General features: G+C 36.4%; 1 protein-coding gene across 1 annotated transcript in view; it reads left to right on the top strand.

Moving 5' to 3' along the window:
• Positions 1 to 13,448, top strand: part of Wdr44 (WD repeat domain 44) — a 91,775-nt gene extending 78,327 nt beyond the window's left edge. The window contains exons 14-20 of the mRNA XM_005319391.5: positions 2,336 to 2,458; positions 6,132 to 6,323; positions 6,517 to 6,618; positions 6,845 to 6,960; positions 8,114 to 8,241; positions 9,054 to 9,188; positions 12,149 to 13,448. Coding sequence (XP_005319448.1) covers positions 2,336 to 2,458; positions 6,132 to 6,323; positions 6,517 to 6,618; positions 6,845 to 6,960; positions 8,114 to 8,241; positions 9,054 to 9,188; positions 12,149 to 12,243 — 891 coding nt within the window. The 3' untranslated portion in view covers positions 12,244 to 13,448. The remainder of the gene's footprint in view (positions 1 to 2,335; positions 2,459 to 6,131; positions 6,324 to 6,516; positions 6,619 to 6,844; positions 6,961 to 8,113; positions 8,242 to 9,053; positions 9,189 to 12,148) is intronic.
• Positions 13,449 to 21,909: the final 8,461 nt, after the last annotated feature.

Below are 21,909 nucleotides of genomic sequence, written 5' to 3'. Positions count from 1 at the left end.
CCATCTCCTTTGTAAGGCATTCCCTGACAACAAAGATAAATGTTGATCTGTTTTACTGAATTTTTATAACACCTATCTTGTGCTTTTTTTCATGAACTTTCTTTTTTTAAATTTTTTTAGTTGCTAGTGGGCCTTTATTTTATTTATTTATATGCAGTGCTAGCGCTCTGCCTCTGAGCCACAACCCCAGCCCCATGAACTTTCTTTTTACTTAAATCTTACCTATGTACATTTCTGGATCTTGTTTGCAACAAGATTCTAAGTCCCTCAAGGTTAGAGGCCTGATCTTCTTTCACTGTTGTTCCTCTTTAATGTCTTTAACAATCAGTATTTATGATGGGTTTTCTATTTGATGAAGACTTATTTTATGCCAGGTAATAAGAATTACCTTATTAATTGTTAGAATAACAACCCCCACATGGTGGACAGTCTTTCATTTTATAGATGAGGGGACTGGGCTCTGTGATGCACCTAAGATCACAAAACTAGCTATGGGTAGAACTTGATTTACATCTAATTTCTTTAACTCCCAGGATCAATGCTTAGTTTAAGAAATTTATTTAATTTTATCTATTCAATAAGTATTTATTAAGTAGAAACTTCTTGACATATAGGACAAATCATAAAATGTCTTCTTTACAGAATATTTTAGGAATGTCTTCATATCTATTTCATATGCTTATACTACCTCTTTTAGTTACACTACCTCTTCCAGCTTAAAGCAAGAACTAAATGAAGACAATTTTTATTTGGAATGTTTTATTTTGGATTTTTGCTGGGGATTAAACCCAGGGCCTAGCACATGCAAAGCACATGCTCTACTACTAAACCACATACCTTTGGCCCTGAATAAAGCCAGTTTTAATGAGTAGTGTGCCATCAGTTTAGTTTTCATATAGTTGTTATTAGTCAATAGAAAATAATAATGAAAACTACATATACTCGTTCAAACTTTTCTGGAACTGAGTGGATCTGCAAAGTAAAAATAATGGTTATTAGATGTTTCAAAGATATTGTAGGTCTTCCAAATTCTGTTTGTTTGTGGTACTAGGGATTGAACCCAGAGCCTCATGCATGCTAATCAAGTGATTTATCACTGAGTTACATGCCCTGCCCTCAAATTCTGGTTTTTTAATTGTAAAGTATGCCATCTATCTAAAAACAGTTTTGCTACATAAATGTATACTTTTTGAAATAGTCAAAAATAACATTTATATCTCTGTATAATTACATATCCAAATTCATCTTTGCAATTAATGTTTTTACAGTCAAAAGAGTAAAGATTAGTAATTAGTATTAGCAAATGACAAAGTTATCATGGTACTTTCCATAACATGTCTTCTACTTAAGCACTCTGTGAAACATTGTAATGGTTAGAATCTGGACCTTAAGCGAGATCACCTGAGTGCAAATCCTAGCTATGCCACTGATGAGCTATATCTCTTAGCCAAATTGTTTACCTTCTCTGTGCCTTACTGTCCTCATTTGTCTAAAAGGATGATTTCTACCTCAGAGTTGCTGTATAGTACTAAGAATAATATAGACAAATTACGTATTCAAAAATATTATTATTGCTTTGATTTGTTTAGAACCTTTAAGCATACCAGAGAATAATAGGGTCTCATTTGAGTTTCCTTATTCAGTATCACTTAAATTTCTTACCCTTAAATAGATTGTTTAGAAGTTAATGAATTTCTACCAGCTAGATCATTTTGACAGAAAGATGTTTCGTTCTTTCATGATGGAGCCATCACAGTGCCTCATCATTTATACTACCTCTTCAAGCTTTGAAAGTTCTATGATCTATTATGAAAGATTTGACAATTTGTATTCTCTATTTTTCTTGCCTAGAGTGTGACAGGTGCACAATAACTTTTCATTTCCATGCTGCATTATAAAGTAATTTTTGAAGACTTTAAATGACAATTAGGATCCATGTGAGTTAAAATTCACCAATATTATCAATGTGAAAAATAACTGAACTGAAATGACAACCAAGTGAGTAGATGCCTTGTATTTATAGTTAAGTAAGTTTCCGTGTATACAGGCTATACCAGCTAAGGTACACCTTAGTCTTCTGCTGGTGCCTGGAAGATTTCTTTGGACATAGATTGTAAGATTCATGCAAATTTCAGAAAAGGTAATATGAATTGATGAAATCTGATATTTTAGTGATTGAGAAAAATTAGATCTTTCCAGTGAATTGGATAATCTTTTGTTCTTTCTGGTGCTGCATACAATAGCTCTATGGAGGTACATAAAACTGAAAGTTCACTTTTGTTGTACAAGTAGGTTTTTTTTCATATGGTCATAATCAATATCATTTTCTTCATAGAACTACTTTCTGCTGTCTTCTTCAATGGATAAAACAGTCAGGTTATGGCACATTTCTAGAAGAGAATGCCTTTGCTGTTTTCAACATATTGATTTTGTCACTGCTATAGCTTTCCATCCAAGAGTAAGTAATTGTTTGTATATTTTGTGTCATGCTAAAAGGAAGATGAGGGAATTTGGTTTCTTTGGAGGGCAGTTGGGCTACACAAAAAATATTAATAGCTATATAGATTGAATCAGTTTAAATTAGTATTCCATTTTGCTTTAAAAATGGGAAGGGAAATAAATACTCTGTTACTCTGTATCAGAAGTGGGAATATTTTATTCTTAATGTAATAGTAAATAAGCATTCCAAATATTTTATTAGATATGTAGGGTATAAATAAAGTATCCCATTACAGATGAAAGCTATTACAGATGGAAGGAGAAATCAGCAAATTTATAAAATGAGACAGGGAAGTGTATACAGAGGAATTGTAGGAGGATTAGAGAGGAAAAAGAGAAAGTGGAAAAGACTAAAAGAAGCAAAGACCAAAATTCATTGTAAGATATACAAAATTCTGCCAGGCGTGCTGGCAGACACCTATAATCCCAGAAGCTCAAGAGGCTGAGGCAGAAGGATTGCAAGTTCAAAGCCAGCCTTAGAAACTTAGCAAGACCCTGTCTCAAAACATAAAAAGGGCTGAGGATATGGCTCAGCGGTTGAGCACCCCTTGATTCAATCCCTCGTACCCCCCCCAAAAAAAATACACACATAGACACATACAACTCACACACAAAAAAATTCCTATTTAATGTCTGGAAACTTTGTTAACCCTTTATTGTTGTTATTTATTGTTTTGACAGTGTCTTGCTTTGTTGCCCAGGCTGACCTCAAACTCCTGGGCTCAATGATCCTCCTGCTTTAGCCTCCCAAGTAGCTTGAACCACAGGCATTTACCACCTTACCTGATATATGTTGTTAATCTTGATATCCCTTCTTACTCATTTTCAATATAGAAATTTTTAAAATATCTTTCCCCTTTAAAGAAAATATTTCATATTATTTCAATCAAAGGAGAAAAATCTGCTTTAATGGACTTGTTGTATGCCCTTGAAGGTCAGAGACACCAAATGCTTAAAGCTAGATTGGTTTTAAGTTTTTTTGCAACTGTAAGCACAAGGGAAATCACATGCTGGTATCAATTCTACTGCCTAGACCTATAATAATTGGAGTCACTCTATGCTGAGTTAATTTGCCCTCCCCTATGTTGACATATGGTTACATTACCAGTCATGTCTCTATCCCAGTTTGTTTAACAATCAGTGTCGATTGAACCCAGGGGCACTTTACCACCAAGCCACATCCCCAGCCCTTTTTATGTTTTATTTTGAGACAGGGTCTCACTAAGTTCCTGACAGTGGCCTTGAACTTGAGATCTTCCTGCCTTAGTTTCTCCAATTACTAGAATTACAAGTGTGTGCTGTCATACCCAGAAAGCATTATCTTTCTTTTTTAAATTTTTTTAGTTGTACATGGACACAATATCTTTATTATTTATTTTTATGTGGTGCTGAAGATCGAACCCAGTGCCTCACACATGCAAGGCAGGCGCTCTACCACTGAGCTACAGCCCCAGCCCCAGCCCCACCATTGTCTTTTGAATGTAACAATTCAATCATATTCCCATTTCTTTCTCTTTTCACCCAAATTAGGAGAAAAGACTCTTTTTTTCCCCTAAGTATACTTTCTGCCTTTTCTAGGCAGGTTTACGACATAGGTAGTAATAATTTCGAACTCTTAGAAGAACTTGGTCATAAACTTACGAAAATTAAAAATGTCTGATCTATGTTAATACCTTATCAGTTTTGACTATCAAGTTGTTAGAGGCTTCTTTCTGAATAACATTGCTATCCTGGTCCCCTAAAGATGCAGCAGGATAGATTTAACCTTTGTCTCTTTTTTAGCTATCAGGGTAGAAAGATACCTTACATTGTGATAGTACTGGGTAGCTTTTTATTATTAAGGCCTCTGACAGTCAGTAATTTCTGTATATTTTTATTTTTGAAACAAAAAGTCTACTGATCTGGAGGGGTTTTGAGAGGAGATGGGGAAGAATGCAGTGGTGTAGACATTTTCTTAGACAATATGACTTGGAATATGACTGAAAGGAAGGTAGCAGAATTGTAAACAGCAAATTGGAGATACACACACGTACGTAAGTAAAATTTTGAATTAGAATGCCAAGATAAAGGGGCTGGGGATATATCTCAGTTGGTAGAGTGCTTGCCTTGCATGCATAAGGCCCTGAGTTCAATCCCTAGTACCACAAAAAAATAAATAAAGAAAGAATGCCAAGATGAAGTTATTTTGTTTGTTTTTTGGTTTGTTTTTGTAGTACTAGGGATTGAACCCATGGCTTCATGCATGTTAGGCAAGTGCTGTACCACTGAGCTACATCTCCAATCCCCAAGATAAAGTATTTTTACTTGTTCAGCTCTTCTAGTATACAGTGAGTAGGGCTGATTAAACCATAGTCATAAAAATGCCCATTATTTGTTGAGTGTCCTTGATAGGCATCATAAGTAGGTAAGAACAATAATCTTAAGCAGAGAAGAGAATTGCCTCCTTGTTTTGGTGCCCCAATTATTTAATCTTTAATTCTTATGTTGCCCAAGATTAGACCAGCTTGTTGGTAGGACTGATTTAGTTTACTGCAGGATTTCTTGACCTTGATACTATTGATATTCTTTTTGTAAATATTTTTTAATTGTAGGTGGACACAATACCTTTATTTTATTTATTTATATGTGGTGCTAAGGATCAAACCCTGGGCCTCACATGTGCTAGGCAAGCACTCTACTGCTGAGTCACAACCCCAGCCTGACATTCTTTGTTATAGGGGGAGAGAAGCCTCTCCTGTGAATTGTAAGATGTTTAACAGCATTCCTAGCCTCTGCCAACTAGTTGTTGGTAGTATCCCAACCCTCAGCAGGCTGTGACAACCCAAAATGACTTCAGACAGTGATAGATATCTACTGTAGGGTCACATTGCCCCAGACTGAGAACTCCTGATCTGAGATTGAATCATGAAGTGATTCTCTGCTGACAAGGTATTAGAGTTCCCAAAAAAGACTGGTTCTGTAAGCCACTGACCCATGTTACCCTTTTATCCCTGTGTTATGTGTATCTCAGGGAGAGTATGGTATAGGATAGTGTTTCCCAAAACATGGTCCTTGAAGGTATTAGCCCTGTTAGATGTTCCTTCTTGACTCCCCCATCTGCCCCCAAAAAAGTGTGTGGTGAGATAAGTTGGAAAACACTACCTGCTTTACCCTCTTTTTAGAGATTCAAATCATGGATTAGTTGAGAATACTGTTTAACATTCTGCAATCCAGAATTTCTCTGAATTATTTAATCACAGAATTTTTTCCATGCAATACATACTCAAACACATTTTCTATTAATATACATACTTTAAGAAAAGCAGTTCAAGGATAGGATAAAATTATTAGAATGTTATTTCTCCAAAATGAAAACTGAGGTTTCTAATTTTTATTTTTTTGATGCATAAACTAATGCTAGCTTAAAGAATAGTGCTTTGGGACTGGAGGTGTGGCTCAAGGATAGAAAGCTTACCTGGCATGTTGGAGGCCCTAGGTTCCATCCCTAACATCCAAAACAAAAGATGAAGAAGAATACTTCTACAATGAGATCTACATTTTAAAACGTTATTTATAATAGACTTAATGTTTTGGTTTGCCAAGTTTTTCTTCATGTGGTAGAATAAAAAGCTTTTCTTTTGCCACCTTTTTAGGATGACAGGTATTTTTTAAGTGGGTCACTGGATGGAAAGCTTCGCCTTTGGAACATACCCGACAAAAAAGTGGCTTTGTGGAATGAAGTAGATGGTCAAACAAAATTGATCACAGCTGCAAATTTCTGTCAGAATGGCAAATATGCAGTAATTGGGACATATGATGGGAGATGTATTTTCTATGATACAGAGGTAAATGATTATTTTGTGAGAGTAACGTAATTGAATACTTAATAAAACGCTTTTGTGGTTTGGGGCAAGTCATTAATCCCCTGCCTTACTTGTAAAGTAGGACAAATAAAAAAAAAAATCTGTAAGAATTGGATCAAGTGATCTTTGAAGTTTGTTCTAATTCTGATATTTTTAATTTATGCTTTCTTTTTAGCATCTGAAATACCATACACAAATACATGTCCGATCTACTAGAGGGCGCAACAAGGTTGGAAGGAAAATTACTGGCATTGAGCCTTTACCTGGAGAAAATAAGGTACTGTACTATTCAAAACCAGCTTTCTTCACACTTCACATAGATTTGAAGTTAGTTTTAATATCTGGACAAAAAATGTATTCCCTTTCTGATGGAAACTCCTATTTCTAGCTTTGAGGTCTGTTTGTTTTATATGTGTTTAATGCCCCTTTTTTGGCTTTGATGAAAACAGCTTAACTTAGACTAAAAGTTAATATTTTTAACTTTTCCTTTTATTTATTTTTAGATACTGGTAACCTCAAATGACTCTAGAATCAGACTATATGATCTGAGAGATTTGTCACTATCCATGAAGTATAAGGGTTATGTCAATAGCAGCAGCCAGATCAAAGCAAGTTTCAGGTAAATTGACATTGAGAAATTCCCAAAAGAGATCAAAACATTTCTTTCCTATTCCCATTTTTTTTCATTGATCTATGCCTTATTTTTATGTGAGAGTTTTAGTTTCTTTGAACTTTGTAACTGGCATCTCATATCATCATGCAATACTTACCTTGTCTACATGTATGGTTGATAAGACTTAGAATGGCCCCTATTCTACAGATGAAGAAACAAAAACCCCAAAAGTTGATTGGTCAAAGTCACAGTTGCAGAGCTAGGATTAGAAGACTCTTAGCTTCAAAATTTTTGCTTTCATTTGTTATGTAAGCTTTTAATAGGAGGATTACCCCTACACCCCCACCATTGTCTTTTTCCTTTTAGGTACAAGAGCTCAGAAAGTAAAGTGCCCTATGTTTACACCTTTACTTATTATTATTTGAACTCTTTTTTTTTTCTTTGTACTAGGGATTGATCCCAGGGGCACTTAACCACTGAGCCACATCCCAGCTCTTTTTTGTATTTTATTTAGAGATAGGATCTGACTGAGTTGCTTAGGGCCCTGCTAAGTTGCTCAGGCTGCTTTGAACTCAAAATCCTCCTGCCTCAGCCTGCTGAGCCTCTGGGATTTCAGGTGTGGGCCACAGGCTTCATTATTTGAACTCTTAATTTATGATCTGCAAGCTCTCCTTTTGAAATAGGATTGCCAGCTTGCCTTTTCTTCTTCCTAGCCATCTTTCTTTCAGCTCTTTTCCTATCAGTTGTACTTTTCTTCTTGAATTCCCTAATAATTAACTGGTAAAGTATTCTGCTTCTCTCATCCCTTAAGTCATTGTTTGTTCCAGTGTGAGTTAACTGGCATCAAAGTGACCAGAGCTTTGATGAAAATACAGATGCCAGGACTAGAGGGGTTAGCTCAGTAATAAAGTACTTGCCGAGTGTGTGTGAGGCCCTAATTCGATCTTCAGTAAGTACACACATACACACACACACACACACCATATAGCACCCACATTAGACCACCCACTTAGAACCTCCAGAATGATACAATGAGTCTAGTTTTCAATAAGCTCCTTCAGGTGTGTCTTAGGTATTTTAAATTAGGAAGTACTGGTAGAAAGAAACCTTAATATTTTTTCTTTTTATTATTTTTTTTACCTTTATTCCCAAAATTTAGCCATGATTTTACTTACCTCGTTAGTGGTTCAGAAGATAAATATGTTTATATCTGGAGTACTTATCATGACTTAAGCAAGTTCACTTCAGTCAGGAGAGATCGTAATGACTTCTGGGAAGGTATTAAAGGTAAGCAAATGCCTACTTATATGTATCTTATAAGTGAATAAAGTGGAGATTTATCAGAATAAATTTGTATCAGCATTATTTAAGAAGTTTATCAATTATAACTGCTTTACATCCTATTTGGCTTTGTTTGATTTTTCTATGCCAAGGAAGAATTTGTCCTGGTCTAAAATGTAAGAATTCATAGAATCTTAGAACTTTTATGTGTTCGATTTTTTGGTTTTTTGTTTTGTTTTGTTTAGAAAATACTTCTAGGTTTTAAATTGCTTTTAGTTACTTCTGTTTGTTTGTTTGATTGATTACCTTTTGACAATACTGGGATTAAACCTAGGGGTGTTCTACTACTGAGCAACATCACTAGCCCATCTAGATAGGGATTTGCCAAATTGGCCAGGCTGCCCTCTAACTTGTGATCCTCCTCCCTCAGTTTCCTCAGTAGCTAGGAGTAGAGGTGTGCGCCACTGGGCCCAGCTCTTTCATTAGTTTTTAAGGGTGTTTGGCATATAACATATATGTGTGTTAGTTTCTTTGCCCTATCCTACATATTGGGGATTGAACCAGGGGTGCTTTACCACTGAGCTATGTCCCCGGCCCTTTTAAAAATTTTTAGTTTGAGTCAGAGTCTTGCTCAGTTGCCCACACTGGCCTCAAACTGGCAATCCTCCTACTTCAGCCTCCCAACTAGCTGGGATTACAGGCATGCATCATCTTACCCAGCTTGTATGTTAGTTTTAAAAGATATTTTGCATATTACCTTTTTGTCTTGATGTTTAATATCAAATTTATCAGTTATCCTAAAGTGAATTATTTTCCAGCACATAATGCAGTTGTTACATCAGCCATCTTTGCTCCAAATCCAAGTTTGATGTTATCTTTGGATATGCAATCTGAAAAATCAGAAGGGAGTGATAAAGGTGAAGATGCTGAAGTTTTAGATACCACATCATCTGGTAGGTACCTATATTTTATTTGCCTTAAACTTTTTTCTTGTCACTACTTAGGAGACTCACTAACCTAGTGTTGACTATGATGATATTTTAATGAGTATAAAGAATATTTGTTTACAATATAATAGTCATTGTTTGTTCCAGTGTGAGATAACTGGCACTGGTTTTCAGATATTCATTTTGGAACATTTTAGTAAAATTTTTTGCACATTTTGCTTTTTTAATTCATCTAGGAATTAATGAAAAATTTGAAAGTTCATAGTTTTTATAGGCAACCATTTTCCTCAAAGAAATGCAAACAGTATATGTAAGTACAAAGCTTCTTTATTATGTGTCTTTTCTACTAGATTGTAATCTCTAGAAGAGACTCTGTCATATTTATTGTCTCATTGCCAGTGCCTAGCAAAGTGATTGCCTATATATTTTGTTGACTAAGCAAATTAAATTCAAATGAAAGCAAGCTTATTTTCTCCTTGCCACAAATTTACAGCTTCTTGAGATACGTAGCTATTTACAAGCCAGTAATTTCTTACATGTGGTAAGACTTTGAGAATGAGTAGTGATTCCAGTTATATAAAAAAATTCAGATTAGGAAGTGAAAAGAAACTGTGAACAAGTACTATTGAATGCCAGCCAATTATTTAAAAGTAGTCCCTACTAGTCCTAAGATTATGGTAATACTGTGCAAAGTTGAACCAGTTGTTAGTAAAAATCAGTTTGTATTATGAAAATGAGTAGCAGAAGAGTTTATTTAATGTGTTTTCTCACTCTACAGACTACAAGCCAACTTTTTAGAAAGCCTTAAAGTCAAAGCAATAGGATGTAAGAGGGTACTTCTTAAAAAGATTTTGAATGCTGGAAAGTTCTTACTCTCAAGAAATTACTCTTGTAGTAGTATTTACACTCTCCACACACTATTTTTTTTAGTTGTAGTTGGACACAATACCTTTATTTTACTTATTTTTTTTTAATGTGGTGCTGAGGATGGAATCCAGAGCCTCTCACGTGCTAGGCGAGCGTTCTACCATTGAGCCACAACCCCAGCCCCATCTACATACACACTATTCTTTGATAACAAAGGTGAACTTCAGTCTAGTACCTCATTTAGTTGCAAGATTTAAAAACAAAACCAAGTTAGAATTATTAAACCTTTACTTGAATACATATTTGGAAATACTGACCTCTGTTTTTTGTTCTTTGGAGGGTTTTTTGTATTGTTTTTTCCTCTTTTGCTTTCCTTCTTAGAATTAAATCCCATTTCTATCTTCTAACTTAAGTGATACGGGATTTTTTTTCTTTTTCTTTTTCTTTTCTTTTTTTTTTTTTTTTGTACCCACACAGTTATACGTTTCTACACTCATATATGTTTCCCCTTCATATTCTACAGGAAATCCTAGCTATGGATTATTCTCAGATTTTTTTTCTTGTTGTTGCTTTGCACCTATGTTGGTATAATCTAAGATTTTTCTATTCCAGTACTGGAAAATAAAGCCAGGAACACTCAACCACTGAGCTACGTTTCCCACCCATTATACACACACACTCACATATACACATACACATATATATATGTTTGTTTGTTTGTTTTGAGACAGGTTCTCACTATGTTGCCGAGTCTGGCCTCAAAATTGTGAGCCTTCTACCTCAGCCTCCCAATTTACACCATCACACGTGGCAGGAATAAACTCTTAATCCCAGGGTATGGAGATCATAAAATATCTGATTGTCCTCTCTTTCTTCCTGACATATTTGACAGTTTGAGCCTGTCATCCTAGTATATAAAATGGTGACGATAACCTGCTTTACAGGGTTTTGATAGGAATTAAAGATAACATTGCAAAGTGTCTAGCAGAATGCCTGGTATGTAGTAGATGTTATCAGTATCATCTTTATTATTACAGAGTCTCAGTGCATTTGTGTATGATGAATTTTTTTTCTTCTGTAGCCTTTCTCATATACCTAAGTCCTTTGCTACTGCTACACAGCATGAGTTTGGATATACCAGAAGGGTAATGAGGAATGCTCAAAGACATAGAATATGTTCTTAGTACATCTAAGTGAAACCATTTTGCCTGACTCATCCTGTATACGACTTTCCAATTAAAGTTTAGATTAGGGCTGAGGATGTGGCTCAAGCGGTAGTGCGCCCGCCTGGCATGCGTGCGGCCCGGGTTCGATCCTCAGCACCACATACAAACAAAGATGTTGTGTCCTCCAAAAACTAAAAAATAAATATTAAAAATTCTCTCTCTCTCCTCTCTCTTTAAAATAAATAAATAAATAAATAAAGTTTAGAGTTTTCTTTTCCTTATTAATCAATCCTTCTTACATCTATAATCTTTACCTATTTATAATAGAATTAGTTAACACTGAATTTATTAAATGTTTTGACACAACTGGCAATTGTTGGAGGTAAGCGTTTTTTCCATTCAGCATAGCTATATAGATCTTCATATGGAATGTAAAGGCAAATGGTGATGTCAGCATTCATAGAGCTAAGGTGTTTACTTCATTTCATGACAGTTTTGATGTGTCTGCAGTACAGTAAACCTTACTGTCACTGTCATTAGAGACACTGTTAACAATAGACTTGCCCAGCTAGTCTCATTCAGCCAGCATTCCAGTCCTGCTGCTGAATAACACTCTAACCTATACTCATGAAACGGAAACATTAAACAACTTAGAGGCTTAGGCTCCTGAGAGTAAATCTAGGCCTCCAGGCCCCAAAGAAGAATAATATCCTCAAGCCAGGAAAAGAAGAGCTAACATAAAGTTAGTGGAAGTGAACCTCAGAGAGGAGGAAGGTACAGCAGGATGAACAGGTTACAGGAACAAGCCAGAAAAGACTGTGGGGAAAAGATCTTCCCCCACAAAGGTGGAGTGTCATGGGCATATGGTAATTGTGGCAGCAGGCTGCATTTTCCTTTCAAATTCACTGAAACTGTTTTTTCTCTGCTTTTAAGGTACTACAAAGATGGATAACACAGAAGTTCTTCTCTCTGCTGACTTCACTGGAGCAATCAAAGTGTTTATTAACAAAAGGAAAAATGTATCTTAATTTAAATTGACATTTAAAATAAACATATCAGTAAGTTTCTATATGTATCAGAACTGAAAAAAATATATAGTATTTCAGGCTAACATCCTTTTTTAATTTTTATTGAAAGTTTTTCAAATATAATATATTTTTTGAGAGGCAGTGTTAATGATCTAGGAAATCCTAGACTGATAGACTAGAAAAGAATGTGGCTAGATTAACATTGCCAGACATTAGGTTTTATGTTTTGTTATGTTTGTGTTTTTGTTATATAATTATGAACATGCACAAGTTTCTGCATGAAAAGATATTAATATATTAATCACATGTGTGTGCCTTTTGGTTACATGCACTAAATCTAACAAAGTTAAATTATTTCAGTGGCTCTTTTAGCCTCTTACTGGGGTATAGTCTTGTTTCTAGCTTAAATTTCTTTTGCACAAAATTTCATTTTAAAGAAAAGTGGTCTCCCTGGGTGCAGTGGTGCACGTCTATAATCCCAGCAACTCGGGAGGCTGAGGCAGGAGGATCCCAATTCAAGGCCAGCCTTAGCAACTTAGTGAGACCTTGTCTCAATGAAAAATAAAAAGGTCTGGGGATGTGGCTCAGTGGTAAAGCACCCTTTGGTTCAATCCTCAGTACCAAAGAAAAAATAAAAGTGGTCTCTTTTGACTGAGTTATTGTTTTGAAAATGTTATATAGATCTTCAATAGGTCAATAACCATGAGTAAATGGTTTTTATAAATTTCTCAATTTGGGGACAAGATTTTTTTTGTGGTCTAAATTGTGGACTTAAGATTATTTTCTTTGTTTGTATGTATATATTCATATATATATATACATATGTATTTATATATATGTGTATATATATATAATTTTTTTCTTTGCCACACTGGAGCACAATGTTTCTATGTAAAGAATTCTTTTCATTCTTTATTCATGAGCACCAGGCTTTGCTCACTTAAAAAAAAATAAGCCGCATTAAGGAGTGAGTCTTCTTTTTTACAATAATGTAAAATTGAACTGTTTACATTTTTTTTAAAGCATTGTAGTTTTTAAAAATTCAAGCTGTTTTGTTTTTTGTTGTTGAATTTGAAAGCCTTTGTAAATATCAATATAATGTACCAATGAAATAACATCTGGGACAGTGGAACCCTGACCATGTTGTTGATGGTTAGCATATGTTTCTGAAAATTAAATATGTATTATTAAAAGTTGGTCGCCAACACTTGTTGAACATGACTTATTTTCAGACGACTTCACTAAACAGGAATGCAAGACAAACTCTGGTTTCAGTCATTTTGATTTTTAGCAAATAGAAGGCCAGATTTTAGACCCCTAAATGATAAAGCTTCATGCCTTTAAAAAATGTTTAAGTTTAGCCCAGTGTGGTGGCACACACTTGTAATCCCAGCAGCTCAGGAGGCTGAAGCAGAAGGATCGCAAATTCAAAGCCAGCCTCAGCAACTTAGCAAGGCCCTAAACAACTCAGTGAGACCCTGTCTCTAAATAAAATATAAAAAAGGGCTGGGGCTCAGTAGTCAAGTACCCCTGGGTTCAATCCCCAGTACTAAAAAACAAATTAAAAAAAATGTTTAAGTCTGATTCTAAAAGGAACACTGGTAAGAGTTCATCTCTATGCTTATATGTTCTTTACTCCATTTGTTTTCAGTATGTGAGTGAGGAGCTGGGGAGTCACACTCATCCTTGTTAATTAGCATGGTCTTGGAGTGTTCTGGGATTTCTGGCTAACTGTATTTTGTTTGCCTTGGTTTCTCCCCCTATGCTGCCTTCTTCCTCTCCCCTTTTCCTTCTCCCCTATATTCATCTCTCTACTTTGGTGCCCAGATTCTCCTATACTTTACCTGTAAGATTGAATTGCTTTGTCATTGACTCTCTAACTAATCACAATTCCTTTATGCCCAAGGTCCGAGTGGCAGTGTGATTGATCCAGAACTCAATGTCTTCAACTTTTTGAGGCAGTTTGACTTTCACTGACTTCTCTCTGAACACTGTAGCCTGCCATGGTGCTGGTTGTTTTCACTGCAAATAATCGGATGTTGCCATATGAATATTTCCTAGTAGGTGTTATGTGACTGCTTGAACAAAAAGACAAAAATAGTTGGGATGCAAGCTTAAAGCATAATACTGATACTTGCTATCACTTTATAAATACACTGCAAAGTTACAAGTCAGAAAGTGAGTTTGAAAAGGTAACATTAAAAGGTATACAAAGAACAATTGAACACTATCTGTCCCTAAAATTAGTGTTAGAAACTATAATAAGTGTTTCAGTCAGCTTTTTCACCACTGTGACTAAAAGACCTGACAAGAACCATTTTAGGGAAGGAAAAGTTTGTTTGGGGCTCACGATTTCAAAGTTCTCGGTTGACAGACAGCTGGCTCCATTCCTTGAGGATCAGGATGAGGCAGAACATCATGGTGGAAGAATGTAGCGGGGGTGGGGGGGATGAAGCAGCTCATATGATAATCAGGAAACAGAGACTTCACTCACCCGATAGAAAATATACCCCAAAGCCATGTTCCCAGTGACCCACCTCCTCCAGCCACATCCTACTCACCTTCAGCTAACACTTAGTTAATCCCATCAGGGAATTATTTCACTGATTGGGTTAAGACTTATAGCCCAATCATTTGTCCTCTAAGCCTTTTTGCACTGTCTCCCATGCGAGCTTTTGGGGTATACCTTACATCCAAACCATAATAATAAGTAATGTGATATTATAGGAAAGCACAGATTTCAAACTGAGATAAATTTGGATTAGTTTCCCTCTATTAACACATTCCTTGGGCAAGTTATTTATCCTATGTTTACTTTGTTTCCTTATATATAATGTAGGAATACCTAAATCCTAAAGAGTTGCTGATAAATCATGTCTATGTAAAGTTTGGTGACTAGCCAGTAGGTATATTCAACATGCATTTCTCATTGCCTCTTTAAAATCCTTGAGTGCCCTCCCAGACCTCATCCCACAAAAAAAAAAAAAAAGCAGTATATGTAAACACTTTTTAGATGCAGGGATTTCATGGACAGACCTCACTTTAGGCATTAATGTAGGGCTTTTTTTATTTCAGTACACTTTTGTTTTTTGTGGTGCTAGGGATTGAACCCAGGGGTTCACACATGCTAAGCAATCACTCTACCACTTAGCTACATCCCTAGTCTGTCTGATATATATCAGATATATAATTTATATATTTATATATATATATAAATTTTTTTTTGAGACAAGCTCTCACTAAGTTGCTCAGACTGGCCTCAAACTTGTGATCCTACTGCCTCTACCTCCTTAGTAGTTGAGATTACAGGTATGTGCCACCATACCCAGCAAGATACATGTTTTTAAAACTGCCAGCGTCTATTATCACCTCTTCATAAAAGGGAGAACATTTTGGAGCTGGGTTGTGGCTCATTGGTAGAATGCTCACCTAGTAGGTGTGAGACACGGGGTTCAATCCTCAGCACCACGTAAAAATGAAATAAAAATATTGTGTCCACCTACAACTAAAAAATAATTTTTTTTTAAGGGAGAACATTTTAGTAAAAAAAAAAATAAATAAAGTACGGGGCTGGGATTGTGGCTCAGCCTTAGAGTGCTCACCTCACATGTGTGAGGCCCTGGGTTTGATCCTCAGCACCACATAAAAATAAATAAATAAAATAAAGGTATTGTGTCCAACTACAACTAAAAAAATAAATATTAAAAGTAGATCAAGCATAATTTTATAACCTTAGAGCAATAATCTACTAAAGTAAATAAACTTACTTAGCTTTTGAAAAAAAGTGATTATATTCCCTTATTTCTTAATATCCTCTTCAGGGAAAACCTCATCATTGACTTGCTGTGGCAGGCCAAAAGCCACTGTACTAGATGAACAAGTTTAATTTTTTTTCAAAACTCTTTGAAGACTCATATTGAGCTTTCTCCCCACCCCTTGTCTTGTATACCTTAATTAGAATGAAAATATTAATGGCTCAACATAATTTAGCATACCATTTTTTTACTGGTTTCCAAATTATATAGCTGGGCAGTGGCTTTTTATTCTGTGAAATGTGTTTAACATAATATATCCATCCCTCAAATTCTATTTCGAGTTGTATAATTTTAAGAGTCACACACCATATTTCCCCATTGGAGTGAAAAATTGAATTAGCAAAATATTTTTAATTATCCCAGAAACTTGGGGAGGCTGAGGCAGGAGGATCACAAATTCAAGGCCAGTCTTGGCAACTTAGCAACACCCTGTCTAAATTTTTTTTTAAAAAAATGGGCTGGGAATGTAGCTCAGTGGTAGAGCACCCCTGAGTTCAGTCCCCAATACCAAATATTTTAATTGTCTTAAGTACTTTGAGGACTAAAGGTGAAGATATGTTTGTGATTGAACATTTCCTCTTAGGTTTTCAAAAGAAAAACATTCCTAATTGCACTGGTTTCTAGCTTCCTGCCTTACTTATTCATTAAATTGATGTGTATTGAACACCTACAATGTACAGAACACTGCTGTGCCTACAGAAGAATAAGGCAACATCCTCATACCGGAAGAGTTCACAGTCTGGTGAAGAAGATGGCCACAGACACAAGTTAAGAGGTTTGGAACTGTATTGTAGCTATGGCCCTAGATATGTCCCTTTTTCTCCCTTTCCCTGTCTATTCTACCCTTCCTAGTAACCCATGGCACCCATTTGATTCTTAGGCCAGTCTTTATTAGTCTGTTATTACAAGCAGCAAGGATAATATGCATAAAAGAGGTTGTAAGTCATAGGTAAAGCAGAAAAATTGGAATGCCAATCATATCATATTTTCCTTGGTCTCTGCCCCTCCCCCTGTCCCAACTAAGAATCGTTGTCTCATTTCCTGAAAAATCTTAACTGTCCAGTTAAATCTATGGTTAACAGATCCCATCCTCCCAACTGTTCTCATGTTCCTTTCAGTTCTAAAGCTTTGCCCTTTTTAGTTTTGTTTTGTTCCCTAGATTTGGGTCATCTAGTTTCCTAGGGAACCCAGGCTCCCCCTGTCAGCCACAGCCACTTTTCTGCTCTAGATACATGCACTGGAAATGCATTCAGGTTTATTCAACAGGGCCAACATTAGAATGTGTGTGGAAATCAGGGTGGAGATTCACTACAGAGTCCCACAGTACCCTTCTGCAGGTTATCTAGGGTGGTCCAAGCAAACCAAATTTGCTTGTATATTTATCTACCCTACATTGCATTATTCTCTTTTTAATTTAGAATCACTTTAAGTTTATAGAAAAGTTGCAACAAAAATATGAAATTCTGGTAGAAGCACTTGCCTAAAATGTATAAGGCCCTGGGTTCAATCTCCAGCACAGGATGGGAAGGAAAAAGGGAGGGAGAGAGAGAGGAAGGATAGAAGGAAGGAAGGAAGAGAGTTTTCATATACTCCTTACACAGTTTTCCCTAATATCAGTATATTATTTACCATAGTATATTCATCTATGGTACATTATTATTTTTAAGTAAACACTAGATTTTATTCAGATTGCACCAGTTTTCCCACTTATATCCTTATTGTGTTCTGAGATCCAATCCAGGATACCACACTGCATTTAGCCATATTATGCTTTTTTTTAAGTTATACATGGACATAATATCTCTATTTTGTTTATTTACTTTTATGTGGTACTGAGGATTGAACCCAGTGCCTCACATATGGGAGGCAAGCACTCTACTGCTGAGCCACACCCCAGCTGCTGATATGCTTTAATTTTTTTTTAATTGTAGATGGACACAATACCTTTATTTTTATATGGTGCTGAGGATTGAACCCAGGGCCTCACACGTGCAAGGCATGGATTCTACCACTGAGTCACAACCCCAGCCCCTGCTTTTTTAATTTAAATAAACTTTTCATTTTAGAATTGATGATTCTTTACCAGGTGTGGTGGTACATGCCTGTAATCCCAGCAACGCTGGAGGCTGAGCAGGAGGATTACAAGTTTGAGACCAGCCTGGGCAATTTAGAGAAGCATTAAGCAATTTAGCAAGACCCTATCTCAAATTTTTTTAAAAAAATTTTAAATTAAAAAGGGCTGGGGATGTGACTCCGTGGTTAAGCATTCCTGGATTCAATCCCTGGTACCAACAGAAAAAAAGAGTTAGGTTTTTTCAGAGAAGTTGCAAAAAGTTTCCATATCCCCACATTCATTTTCCACTGCTGTTAACATCTTTACGTCACTATGATATATTTTTCACAATTAAGCAACCAACTCTGATACATTACTATAAACCAAACTCCACAGCTTCTTTGGATTTCATTAGTTTTTACCTAATGACCTTTTTCTGTTCCAAGATCCCATCCAGGAAAAATTACATTTGGTCTTAATGTATCCTTAGGTTCCTCTGAGTCCTGACAGTTTTTAGAATTTATCATACTTTTGATGACTTTAAAGTTTTTGAGAAGTACTAGCCAAGTATTTTTTGAACATCCCTCAATTTGGGTTTGTCTGAGGTCTTTCTCATGGCTCATCTAGGATTATAGCCTTTTAGGAAGAAGACCACTGAGGTGAATTGTTCTTTTCATTGTGTCAGAGGCACCTCAACACAACTTATCACCTGGTGGAGGCAGCACTCAGGTTTCTCTATAATAAAGTTATTTTTTTCTCCAATTCCATACTCAACTCTTTGGAAGTTGTGTTGGTCAGCTTTCCATTACTATAACAAATAATTGAGATAATCAGTTTATAAAGAAAAAAGGTTTATTTTGACTCACAGCTTTGAAAGTTTCAGTCCCTGATTGTTTGGCTTTGTTGTTTGGGGCCTGTATGAGGCAACATATCATGATACAATCAAGGTGGAGTGAAACCACTCACCTCATCATCAGGTAAAAAAAAAAAGAGAAAAGGGCTGGTATCCTACTATCTCCTTCAGTGGCACACCTCCAGTGTCCTAACTTCCTTCCACTAGGCCCAACCTCTTATAGGTTCCACTGCCTCGTAAGAGCTCCATGGGCCGGGGACCAAGCCTTTAACGCATGGGCCTTTGGGAGACATCCTAGATCAAACTACTGCAGAAGGGATAAGCATAGCCCAAACTGAAGGGGTGGGAAGGAGCCAAGCCCCATCTCCTCAAGAAGCAAGTAACTATATAACTTATTTGGAATTGTTCTATACAGGAGCTAGGTCTCTCCTCCTTCATTCATTCATTTAATCATTTATTTGTGTCAGCATGGATGTATGGGTTTTGATGCTTTGAGGTATAATCTAAAACTGCATTCTTTTGTTCCAGCCTTGGCAATTGGGAGATCCTTCAGGTTGGCTTCTATGTACTTTCAACATGCCCTCTTTCTTCGTTTTTAGCACTTCTCTACTTTGTCATTTCTCACTGTTCCAGGCTCATCTTGCCCCAGCCCTAGAATCTTCCCTGCCTTAGCCCTAAAATCATCCATTTATCCAAGGAGCTCTGGTTCCTTTTACTAGAGGATTAGATACCAAGGCCTGGGGGGTAGATGTGCACATTATCAATGAAATGTTGTTTTTCTTATGTTCTCTGAGTTCTTCCTGATTTCTCTGACTCTAATTCATTAACATATGGATCATTGTGGGATGCCACCCGTGAAGGTACTTGAGTGGTCTTCTACTCGGTACTGAGCCATGGGGGACTTAGGTCTCCCCTTGTGAATGATCCTGGCATTCCCATGTATAGACTACCCAAGGCATGAGATCTCTGCCTTTACTCTTCTAGTGGGACAGCTCTCGTAGCTCTGGAGTTGGGCATGACCCACTGGGAGCTAATCAGCCCACCCCTACCTTATTTGGCAAAGAACATTCCATGGAAAACCTTTGAAGTCCGCCCCCCATATAAATAAAGCAAACACAGGCTCTCACTCTCTCTTTCCAGTATGGAAGCTTGACCCCTAAGGTCGAGGAGCTGTCCCATCCCCATTCTCTAAAATTACTTCCTGTGTCCTGTGAGTTCTTCACTGTTTTCTCTTTCTTAGCTTTATTTTGCAGCTAGTCTGTTACACGCAGAGGAAGCCCAAATTCCACTGCCTGCATGGGACTAGGTGAGAGATCATTCTAGCACTCTCCCCTTGCTTATTGGCAACCTCTTTCTCCAACAGGAAAAAACCAGGCTTCCTTCATTTACCCTCATTTATTTATTTGTTCTATTCTAGCATATCATACTCAGTGGTTTCAGAGTTACTAACTTAATACCCCCGTATGAAACAACTTTACCAACCAGGTATAGATAGTATTCCTGTACATTCTTGGATGTCATAATTTCCATTCAAAACTTTCAGGTCCATAGGGCAGCACCATTTTTCTCCACCCACATTGCTTTTTTTAAAATTTGTTCTAATTAGTTATACATGACAGCAGAATTGTACACAAATGGAACACAACTTCTCATTCCTCTGTCTGTACATGGTGCAGAGTCACACCAGTTGTACAATCATACATGGACATAGGGTAATAATGTCTGTCTCATTCCACCATCCTTCCCACCTACATTGCTTTTTTAATATTAGTTGAATTTAAATGATCTATTCCTCTGACAAAATTTATTGGGATTTGATCATGTACATGCCCATACTATTTAGTAAGTAAACATTACTTCCTAAATCCTTTTGCACACAGCTTCCTGCCTTGCTTTCAGAGACTTAACATTTTCCTGAAGCAGTTTTATAGTTCCTCCCTGTTGCTGCACTGAGGTTTTAGTTCTTCAGCAAATATCAAGTTCTTGCTTACTCTGTCAAGTCCTTGAGAATCTAACAGGGAAAATAGACACTGTCTAGACATATATTTATGTGATTAAAGGGGTCTTCTCTCACTTATCTTTCTGTGCAATGCCATTCACTAAATTGGATGTGGGTAGATAGATGGATGGATAGATATACAGAGATAGAAAGTCAGGTTAAGTAGAAACCAAGTTCTCTAATTCAACTTACAAACATTCCTCCTTATATACAAGCTATATTCTGAGTTAGCAAAAAGCAAACTGTTTTGAAAATATGCAAAATTCAATGCTATCTTGAGGAATTAGTAATTTATTGGAAGTTATGAAATCAATTCTCTAGTTATGAATAACTGATTGCTCTCCCTTCTGATTAAAAAATATATATAAAGGTAGAACCATTTTAATGAACACTAAATGTTGATTACATTGATCACAGTGACTCATGCTGGGGACCTTTGTAAAAGCAATCCCGATAGATCCTTAACTTGGTTGCAGTGAATAGGCTGTATTAGTTTGCCAAGGCTACCATTAAAGTATCAGAGACTGGATGGCTTAAACAAGAGAAATTAGTAAATAGTTCTGTTGGCTAGAAATCTACAAAGTGTTGGCAAGATTCTGTTTCTTCTGAAGACTTGCTACTTGGCTTGCATGTCGCCACCCTTTTGTGGCCATGAGTCCCTGGTATCTCTCTGTAAATCCATTCTCCCATTTTGACAAGGACACTATCAGATTGGATTAGGTCCACCTAATGACTTCATTTTAGTTTAATCACCTCTTTAAAGGTCCTATCTCCTGACACAGACACATTCAGAAGTATTGGGGATTAAGGATTTAACATGTAAATTTGGGGAGAACACAGTCCCATCCATTATGCTACCTCAATAAGCCATTTCATTCAAAATATTTTTTAAGAAATGGGGGTCTTGCCTGGCTAAGTGATGCAAACCTGTAACTCTATCAACTCA

Source organism: Ictidomys tridecemlineatus, chromosome X, assembly GCF_052094955.1.
Source record: "Ictidomys tridecemlineatus isolate mIctTri1 chromosome X, mIctTri1.hap1, whole genome shotgun sequence".
Taxonomy (NCBI): Eukaryota; Metazoa; Chordata; class Mammalia; order Rodentia; family Sciuridae; genus Ictidomys; species Ictidomys tridecemlineatus.
This window is presented reverse-complemented; position numbering and strand designations above follow the sequence as displayed.